Consider the following 10361-nt stretch of genomic DNA (forward strand, 5'->3'; position numbering starts at 1 on the left):
AGGAGTGAAAAAGGATCAGGCTTTGGCCTTCCATAGCCTATGCTGATTACACAGTAATTATGCATAGTCACTGAAATGTCAACAGGGTTAAAAAAAAGTTGGAGCCTAAATGTCCCATCTTAGGAATTCTCCAACTCTCCCTTTCCTTCTTTTTTTTTTTTCAATATATGAAATTTATTGTCAAGTTGGTTTCCATACAACACCCAGTGCTCATCCCAAAAGGTGCCCTCCTCAATACCCATCACCCACCTTCCCCTCCCTCCCACCCCCGATCAACCCTCAGTTTGTTCTCAGTTTTTAAGAGTCTCTTATGCTTTGGCTCTCTCCCACTCTAACCTCTTTTTTTTTTTCCTACCCCTCCCCCATGGGTTCCTGTTAAGTTTCTCAGGATCCACCTAAGAGTGAAAACATATGGTATCTGTCTTTCTCTGTATGGCTTATTTCACTTAGCATAACACTCTCCAGTTTCATCCATGTTGCTACAAAGGGCCATATTTCATTCTTTCTCATTGCCACGTAGTATTCCATTGTGTATATAAACCACAATTTCTTTATCCATTCATCAGTTGATGGGCATTTATGCTCTTTCCATAATTTGGCTATTGTTGAGAGTGCTGCTATAAACATTGGGGTACAAGTGCCCCTATGCATCAGCACTCCTGTATCCCTTGGGTCAATTCCTAGCAGTGCTATTGCTGGGTCATAGGGTAGGTCTATTTTTAACTTTTTGAGGAACCTCCACACTGTTTTCCCGAGCGGCTGCACCAATTTGCATTCCAACCAACAGTGCAGGAGGGTTCCCATTTCTCCACATCCTCTCCAGCATCTACAGTCTCCTGATTTGTTCATTTTGGCCACTCTGACTGGCGTGAGGTGATATCTGAGTGTGGTTTTGATTTGTATTTCCCTGATGAGGAGCGACGTTGAGCATCTTTTCATGTGCCTGTTGGCCATCCAGATGTCTTCTTTAGAGAAGTGTCTATTCATGTTTTCTGCCCATTTCTTCACTGGGTTATTTGTTTTTCGGGTGTGGAGTTTGGTGAGCTCTTTATAGATTTTGGATACTAGCCCTTTGTCCGATATGTCATTTGCAAATACCTTTTCCCATTCCGTTGGTTGCCTTTTAGTTTTGTTGGTTGTTTCCTTTGCTGTGCAGAAGCTTTTTATCTTCATAAGGTTCCAGTAGTTCATTTTTGCTTTTAATTCCCTTGACTTTGGGGATGTGTCAAGTAAGAAATTGCTACGACTGAGGTCAGAGAGGTCTTTTCCTGCTTTCTCCTCTAGGGTTTGATGGTTTCCTGTCTCACATTCAGGTCCTTTATCCATTTTGAGTTCATTTTTGTGAATGGTGTGAGAAAGTGGTCTAGTTTCAACCTTCTGCATGTTGCTGTCCAGTTCTTCCAGCACCATTTGTTAAAGAGACTGTCTTTTTTCCATTGGATGTTCTTTCCTGCTTTGTCAAAGATGAGTTGGCCATACGTTTGTGGGTCTAGTTCTGGGGTTTCTATTCCATTCCATTGGTCCCTTTCCTTCTTTATAAGTTGGGGTTAACTCTTTCCTCAGACCTGATGTAAGGATTATAGGAGATAGTATGTAAAGTAAGTAGCACTATCTCCTTCAATTCTTTTGTCTGTTTATTTTTGAAAGAGAGACAGAATGCGAGCGGGGGAGAGGCAGAGAGAGAGAGGGAGACACAGAATCCCAAGCAGGCTCCAGGCTCTGAGCTGTCAGCACAGAGCCTGAAGTGGGGCTCAAACCCACAGACCGTGAGATCATGACCTGAGCTGAAGTTGGACGCTTAATCGACAAGCCACCTAGGTGCCCCTCTCCTTTGATTCTTTTTTGTTTTAATTTTTTTAACTTTTATTTATTATTGAAAAACAGAGAGAAACAGAGCATGAGCATGGGAGGGACAGAGAGAAGGGGAGACAGAACCTGAAGCAGGCTTCAGGCTCTGAGCGGTCAGCACAGAGCCTGACGTGGGGCTTGAACTCACAAACTGCAAGATCATGACCTGAGCCCAAGTCGGACGTTCAACCGACTGAGCCACCCAGGCACCCCCCTCTCCTTTGATTCTTAAAAGCACCGTTCTTCATTCATCTCCTGTGACTCATTTAATTATTTTATTTCATTTAATTCCCACACCTCCTTGGAACCTTGGGGTGTGGAGGACTAGCACCCAGAGCTGTTTCATCAGGCTCTCACCTCCAGGTTTTTCTCTCATCTGGTGCATCATTGATAACATGATAATAATTTTCACGACAGGCCTGGCAGTGTGTTGAGTGCTGTGCACGCATCATCTCACTTCAAATCCCACACAATTATTAATATTCCCATTTAGTTGATAAGCACATTGAGATTCAGACAGTGTACTTTGCCCAAGGTCACCCAGCAATTAAATGAGGCCAGGCTCGTATTCAAACCCTGGCTTATCTAGCTCTGGCACCTGTGCTCTTAAACCATTAACTACACGACAGGCCTTTTATGTGAGGTCTGCTTCCTCAGCAGCCTTGGGAGCACTTTGCGGGCTGCTATTGGAGTATTAACAGCACAGCACTGGAATCGGGCTTATCAGTCAGTCTCTCCCACCAGACAGAGTCTCTAGGGGCCAAGACCTTGTCTCCCTCACCTTTGTCCCCCCAGCACCTTGCACTGTGCTCAGCACACACTGGGGTCTTCGATCCGTTCTTTCTGCAAATACTTATGCAGTGTTTGCTATGAACCATGCACTATGCTGGTGTTAGGGAAATAGCCTTTGCCAACGCAGAACCCCTTCGGCGCCAATAAAGAGAGATTATAATTCTATCATTGGGTAAACATAGTTACATACATGTCGGGTAGACGTGACTTCCAAGTCTGGACAGGGTTTTACACACGAATGCATAGAGAGAAGCAAAGAGAACAATGAAAACGTCTTTCTCAAGAACAAGAGGATGCACCTTGCGACTGACCCTTGTATGTCTGGTGAGCAAGAAATTTCCCTTGAGCTACTTCCCCAGGTAACGTTTATGGCCCCAAGGGTCAGAAGGCCCCCAAATTGACATTGCAGTAGGGATGACGCTTTTTGTCGGGTGTATTAAATTCTCCAGGTAACACCTCACAGAGGGAGGGGTAGGTAGGCGGCTGCATCCTTCCTGGGAGAAAACTGCATTACTGCAACCTTGCACTAGTCAGCGGGGGGCAGGGTGACAGACTAGGACCCGCTCCCTCGGCGCTTACATTCTGGTATAACGTCAGCCCGCGGGCAGAAGGGCATTTCTGGCCTTTAGGAAAAGCTTCCTCTACGAAGTGTTCTCGAGCTGGAATTCTGGAACTTTAATAAACGCTGAAAGAACGAATGAATGACGAATGACCATCGAGCTGGCGGTTGCCAAGGAGCCAAAGAACATATCTGGCGTCAGGATCGTTATGGACACGGTGGAAGGGAACAGAAACACGTAGGGCTGTCGGAGACCGGTGCTCTCACAGCCCGCAAGACGAGAGCGATTCCAGCCACACTTTCCACCGCCCGGGGCGGGAGAGGCCAAGGAGGGGCGGGGCGGTGGCTCCAGGGCCACGGCTGGGGGCGGGCCCACGCGGGGGCGGGGCTACGGAAGCCGAGAGGGCTGTGAGGCATTTAGCTGAGGAAGTGTGCGCAGGCTCGCGGCGCTGGGCGGGCTCGGGCCCTCCCACGCTGACCCTCCCGCCGCCCGCACGGGTACCCGCAGCCGCCGCAGCTCCCGGGGCGGAGACACGAGCTCTGGGTCGCTCGGCGGCTCCTGTTGGGTCGGCGGCGTGACGGACTCACTGCGGCGTGTCGTCCGCGCCGCCAAGCTCGTAGCGCGCCCGCCCTCCCGGCCGGCCGAGCTCCCGCTTGCGTCCCCGGCTGGTCCGGGAGATCCGGGTACCGCTTCGACGGCGGCTTCGCCGGACCCGCGACCCCGGTCTCAGCCCGCGCCTCGAGCGGACGGCGTCATGAGGCACCTGCCGTATTTCTGCCGCGGCCAGGTGGTGCGGGGCTTCGGCCGCGGCTCCAAGCAGCTGGGCATCCCTACAGGTGAGCGCGGACGGTCGCGGGCCCCCCTCTGGGGCACCCCTCCGACTCGCGGGGTTGGGTCGGGCGGGAGCGGGGACGTCAGACGGGGAACTTGGGGCCGAGGGCAGAGGCGACGCCCTCCGCTCCGCCTGGTTTCTGCTTTGTTCAGGCGGGTTGAGGAAACTCGTCCCTGTCCCTGGCTCCCAGCTCACCGCGGAACTGGGCCGGAGGGGTGGTGAGGGCAGAAAGGCGAGCGGAGTTTCGGGACCCCTCTTTCCCGCCTCCCTATCCAACCGAGCTAGAGCTGCCAGGCCTGGCACGCGGCTTCCCCGTTAGAAAACGTAACGTGAACCAGGCTGGTTAGATTCCAAGCCAGCTGCAAGGTTTTTTGTTGTCTTTAAACGTCTTGCTAGTAATTGGATGAGAATCAGATCTCCTTTCTGGTCTGTCTACATTCGTTGCAGTAGGCAGGACCTGATCATGTGTAATTCATCCTGAAAAACACATACCACGGTTACCCCCGGTTGTTGAGCTTGGGACGTAGGCGCCTATATTTGGAGAATAAGAATCGTTTCAAGAGATTCCGAACCTCCTTAAGAAAGCCCAGGTCTAAAAACCCCAGCTGTTCGTGCACCCGTTTTCTTCTGCCTCAAGAGTATGTGTTTTTTTTGGAGATGTTTATACACTTAATTGTTCTTAACCTATCCACATGGCGATGAGAGAGAAAAACCTGAGCCAGACTATCGAAGGAGGGTGGGATTGATAAGCATAGGCAGGGCAGGGTCCTGGGACTCTGGTGAGCCTAATGATTTAGACTATGCTTCCTTGCCTGCGATTTTTATAAAGATTTACTATGACGCTATTAACACTCGTAATATTTGTTTCTGTTCTTTAGCCAACTTTCCGGAACAAGTAGTTGACAATCTCCCAGCTGATGTATCCACTGGCATTTATTATGGTTGGGCCAGTGTTGGAAGTGGAGATGTCCATAAGATGGTGGTGAGCATAGGATGGAACCCGTACTACAAAAATACAAAAAAGTCCATGGTAAGAGTTATATCTAGGTCTGTAACTGGAAATGGGATAATGATTTAAGGTAATATTCAGTAGTAGATGCATGTAGAACTCCCCAGTGGTGCTCACAGCATAGTCCAAATGACTAGGCTTTCTGGCAGCGGGCTTGAAGGATTTTCAAGTGTTTAGTTACTGTTTGAATGGAAGAGTTTGTCCTCCTTTCAGTGTATTGTGTCTTTGGATCCAAAGCGAATCTCTTAAAGAAAATGATCTCTTGTAAAAGGGGGGGGGGGGTGGGTATAATTGGATTGTGCTTTTTAATCGTTCTGTTAATCTCTGCCTTTTCTTTGGAGAGTTTAATCCATTTACATGTAAGCTAATGACTGCTGAGGAGGGACTTCTGCTATTTTGCTGTTTTCTAAATGCCTTACAGCCTTTTTGATATTTCTTCCACTACTGCCTTTTGTTTTTTAATTTTTTTTTTTTTTTTGCAGTGACAAATTTTGATTACCTTATTTCCTTTTGTGTACTTGACATAACTATTTTCTGTGCAGTTTCCGCGAGGATTGCCTTTAACATTCTGAAGTTACGAATTTTGTGCATTTGTCTTTCAAGTCCTGTAGAAAATAAAAAGTAGAGTTTCAAGCCAAAATTGCAATATTAATTTTTATAGCCGCCCATGGACTTATCCTCACTGGAGATAAAAGTGAATTACTTATGGGACGCCTGGGTGGCTCAGTCGATTAAGTGTCCAACTTCGGTTCAGATCGTGATCTCATGGTTTGTGAGTCTGAGCCCTTTGTCGGCTCTGTGCTGACAGCTCGGACCCTGGAGCCTGCTTTGGGTTCTGTGTCTCCCTCTCTCTCTCTGCCCCTCCCTTGCTCATGCTCTGTGCTCTCTCTCTCAGAAATAAGTAAATATTAAAAAAAAAATTTTTAAGTGAATTACTTAAGAGCATGTTTTATAAAATGGAGCTTGCCACAATTAATGTAGTTCATTCACTTTTTAATGACTTGCTCATCCTGCTAAGATAGAGCTCCTTACTACACAAATGGTGCTTTCTGATAAAATTGCGAGGTGATGCTTTTTTTTCTTTCCTCTTAAACTACCTTAAGGGCATACCCTTCTGCTCTGTTCACAGTATCCCTACCACTTAACAGCTTAATCTGCGAGATAGGGCTGAGTCTCGGTCAGCTCAGGAGCATGGCAGAAACAGAGTTGGTATAAATTTCAGCGTCCTTGAAGAGTTTATAGAAGCGTGTCACAGTTGGAAAACCACAGGACTGAGTACTGGTAAAAACAGTAGAGATGGCCCAGAACTGCTTAGCATTGTGCTCAATATTTGTGGTATGACATCTGCCTTACTCAGACACAATGTTTACATGTAAGGTCAGGAGCAGGAACAGGACTGATGGAAGCATTCAGGAGAAAAACTACACTTAGATTTTAACCTGTCTTTAAAAATTTAGCAAGCGTTCACGGTTTCATTTAAATGACCCCCACCGTAAATGTGAAGGTAATATTTCAAATTTCAGGTATTCTGTGATCTGATGGTAATCTTTTTGATATTTCTTAACTATAGGAAACTCATATCATGCACACCTTCGAAGAGGACTTCTATGGGGAAATCCTCAATGTGGCCATCGTTGGCTACCTCAGACCTGAGAAGAACTTCGATTCTTTAGGTAAAGTTCCTTTTAGGTCTTCTTAGGTATTACCGCAGCCACTTCTAATGCTTCTGCTAGTAACAGCACGGCAGGCGAGATGGTATTTGAGCATTTAGTATGTGCCAGGCACTGTAAGTGCCTTACATGAATCAAGTCACTTCCCCCCACCATAACATGAGGAATTATTTTGCCCATTTCACAGGTGAGGAGATCGGCAGAGGAGGGTTAAATAGTTTGCCCAGGGTCACATAAGTATGTGATGCTTCTTATCAGTATCAGTAGGCTGGCTGCTTCTCTCCCAACAGTATGAAGTTAGTGAAATCTCTATTTCCTTTTCATAGTTCAAGGAACAAGAGAGAATGCTGTCGTGAATAAAGATGCTTTGCGTGCTTGAAGTGTAACAAACTAAGTCAGTATTTGAAACATAGAGCATCAAGTATGTCAGCGTGGTGTGGTTGCTTTGATTCTGTTGGAGAGGGTCTTTTACAAATGTAAATACTGAAGAGGCTTGATCGTGAATCTTCCTTCCATTTGGTACTTGTGACACACTTTTTGCTAATGCCTTTCTCTGAGAAATTGCCAGGAGAAGAGGGACATCTTTTGGGTACCATTGATGTTTACGTCAGTCCGGAAGAAGGGACGGGACAAACATTTATTGGGCGTCTCCCCTGTGCTAAAGGCGCTGCCAGCCTGTGAGCTTTCAGGAGAGTCTGAACGAGTAGAGAGAGTAGAGCGGCAGTTTCTCATCGTCTGCCTGCTGTGTTCTCTCTACAGAGTCCCTTATTTCAGCAATTCAAGGTGATATCGAGGAAGCCAAGAAACGACTAGATTTACCAGAACATTTGAAATTGAAAGAAGATAATTTCTTCCGGGTTCCTAAAAGCAAAATAATGAATGGCCACTGATGAAAAATCATCTTATTCTTATTTATTCATTCACTGTGTTCTAGTATTTTACTACTCATAACTGCTCAGTTGTTATATTTTAAAAATCAAACATTTTCCTACAGCTGTGAATTAAACAGTACAATGTACTTACCACATTATGCTTCAACTGTTCAAATTCAACGCATCATGCTATAGTACTAAAATGATTCATTTTAAAAATCAAGCTTCTTTTTTATGCAATATGTCATTTAAAATGTACCACTAGACAGGTCTTAAGTGTCTTATAATGGGAATGAAATGTATATAATTATGGGTAAAAAGGCAAGTCACTGGTTTTGAGATGAGGACTATAATTCTCATGGTAAAAAGTAGCGTGTATGTATCTGTGTAGGATGTGCTGCTAACTAGAGAAGGCTTGTAAATAAGTGTATTCACCAGAGCTTTGAGAGTTTATTGTAAACCTAAGGGGGAAAATCCATACTTTATATTTTTGATATCTGGTATGTTAATATATTACAAATAGACGTGGGGTTTCACTGTAGTTAGTCATTTCCTCTATGAGGTCAAATCATTGTACTGTGTTCCATTTTTGTAAACAGCTGACTCAGTTCCAGTTGGTCTAGACTTCCTCATCCTATCATCTGTCTGCTAGAGCAGTAAAATGAGTGTTTTTCTAAATCCCTATGTTGCATTTCTGTGTGGTATAACATTTGTCCTTTTTAGGGTCGATGTTCAACGTTTTTCTTGATTTTGGTTCTGTTTTCCTTGAAACAGTTGTCAATGTCAGGGTTATTTTTTTTTTTGTTTTCCCTATTCCATTTAGAATGTTCTACAGCTATACACTTGGACAAAAGATGGTGCCTATATCATTCCATCCCTTCGCCCCGTGAACAGTGACTAAGTGCAAAGCTGTATTGCATTGTAGGGAAAAAAATGCCCAGAACTTCATCCTTAGGTTTCCTCATGTTCAGGGTGAGCACACAGTGGATGATTTGTATATACCAGTTTCTTGAAGAACACAAACATTTGTTTTCCCCCTAGAGAAACCTTTTAAGAGCCAATTAAATTATGAAACAGTTATTTATTTTTAATGTAATTATATATTCCTGAGCAAATGTAAACTGTCGTAGCTGTGTACGCACAATGTAATTTAATGCTAAACAGTGCTTGTAGCTTGGGGAAAAGGCATACATAATAAAGCTTTAGTTAAATAATCCTCACGCTATGCATTTTTTCTTCCTCCTAACTAAGAAGCAGTATTTGGCTACTTGGGACACTGTTTATATTGGCAGAAAACTGAAGTCTTTGGATATTTAGGAAATTGAGACGACAGCTTGTTTGGCCCCCCTGAAACAGTACATTGTGCTCTCGTTCGCTTAAGCACCAGATTTGGTGTGGGGAAGGCGAGCAGGAAGACAGAGAAGGTAATTTTAAAAGTAACTCATCATCGAGCATTTTCTCTAATCGGCATAGAGAACTGATGTTAACAAACACACAAAGCAGAAAAATACCTAAAACATCTGGAGAAAGGGGAAGCATGGGTAAATTTAGTTGGATTGTGTTTTTCTGTTTGGTGTATGAATTTATGGCGGACAATGTAGTGTGTGTCCTACTTCCCTTATGAAAATACTTAGGAAATGTAATTTGATGTTAGGGAGCCTATGCTTGAAAGAAGCCTCGATTACTAGTGGCTTTACAAAGCAAAGATAAAAACAGACATGGAAAGTGTAAAAACGGATTTGTATTTGTATAGCCTGCTGCTAATCACGTCCTCACTAAGTGTGTGGGAAGTCTTTGCTGTTGTCACCTTGCAGTTTGAAAATTGTATATCGTGAGGTGCAGGAGTTAATAGTGTCTACACTTCTTAAAGTTTTACGTGGCGTATGTATGATGAGAAATAGCAGTAATACCATTTTTTATTAATCTGAATGATTTCAGGCCTTGAAATAAATCTGAACCAGGTGACGTTTCTTTGCACCTTTTGCCTTGTGTGTATCTGAGTCCCTCCCTTGCCGGCTACTTGCCGGTGGGTTGGAGGCCTGCATAGCGGTCGCGGGCGGCATCTGGAGGGAGGAGCTGGCGTGCAAGGGTACTTCTAGAGCCCACGGCCTTGCCTTCACAAGCTGCCGTGTGTGCCCGCGGCACCGTCACGGGCTTCTTTCAAGAGCCTTCTGTTCGCACGGTGTCCGTCCTCAAAAGCCTACTTTCTGAGGGTGAGGGTCCCCGTTATATTTTAGAGTCACAAGAGCCAGGGGAGTGTAAGTAGGTGTGAGTTCCTTTCCGTAACTCCCGCTCCAGAACGGGGTCCTGCGGTCTCCATGACTAGCAGCCCCTTGGAACTCTTGCCTGTGTCTAGTGTATGCAGGGACGCACAGGGGTTCTTGCAGCACTGCCTCCAGCGCGCTCAACGACGGGGGTTTAAATGTTCGTAGTTGAGGCTCCTCTGTGACAGTTGCGATCAGGGAGACGGAAGCGGGACATGTACTTAGAAGTTACGAGGACCGTGTTGCTTTCCTGGTAAAAGTGCTCGCCTTTTCCTGTTCCTCTCTGACTTGGAAAATGGTCACGAGGCTGGTAGAGGAGATCCAATCTGACCTTCAGAGACTGAGCTGGGAAATAAGTCGACCCTGTAAAGAGATGCCGTCCTGAGCAAGAGTTGGCAGAAACCCACTACAGAAGCATACAAAGATGACAGACCCAGGGATTTATCCGAGTTGGAAGTGACTTTAATGTGTGTAAAGAAATGAGCGTTAAAAACGGTAAAATAAGGTTCTACAA

The 10361-nt window shown here is 45.3% G+C and overlaps 1 protein-coding gene across 2 annotated transcripts; it reads left to right on the forward strand.

Moving 5' to 3' along the window:
* The first annotated feature begins 3666 nt into the window (after positions 1-3666).
* RFK (riboflavin kinase) lies at positions 3667-9560 on the forward strand. Of its 2 annotated transcripts, none has more exons than XM_015081136.3 (4): positions 3667-4036; positions 4911-5062; positions 6612-6714; positions 7471-9560. In XM_015081136.3, the coding sequence occupies exons 1-4, from the start codon at positions 3955-3957 to the stop codon at positions 7599-7601; spliced, it is 468 nt and encodes a 155-aa protein (XP_014936622.1). In that variant the 5' UTR covers positions 3667-3954; the 3' UTR covers positions 7602-9560. The 2 variants fall into 2 exon arrangements, with proteins under 2 accessions (XP_014936622.1, XP_026896818.2); XM_027041017.2 differs by lacking the exon at positions 7471-9560 and adding an exon at positions 7038-7464 and having other exon boundaries at positions 3819-4036.
* Positions 9561-10361: the final 801 nt, after the last annotated feature.

Source organism: Acinonyx jubatus, chromosome D4 (assembly GCF_027475565.1).
Source record: "Acinonyx jubatus isolate Ajub_Pintada_27869175 chromosome D4, VMU_Ajub_asm_v1.0, whole genome shotgun sequence".
Taxonomy (NCBI): Eukaryota; Metazoa; Chordata; class Mammalia; order Carnivora; family Felidae; genus Acinonyx; species Acinonyx jubatus.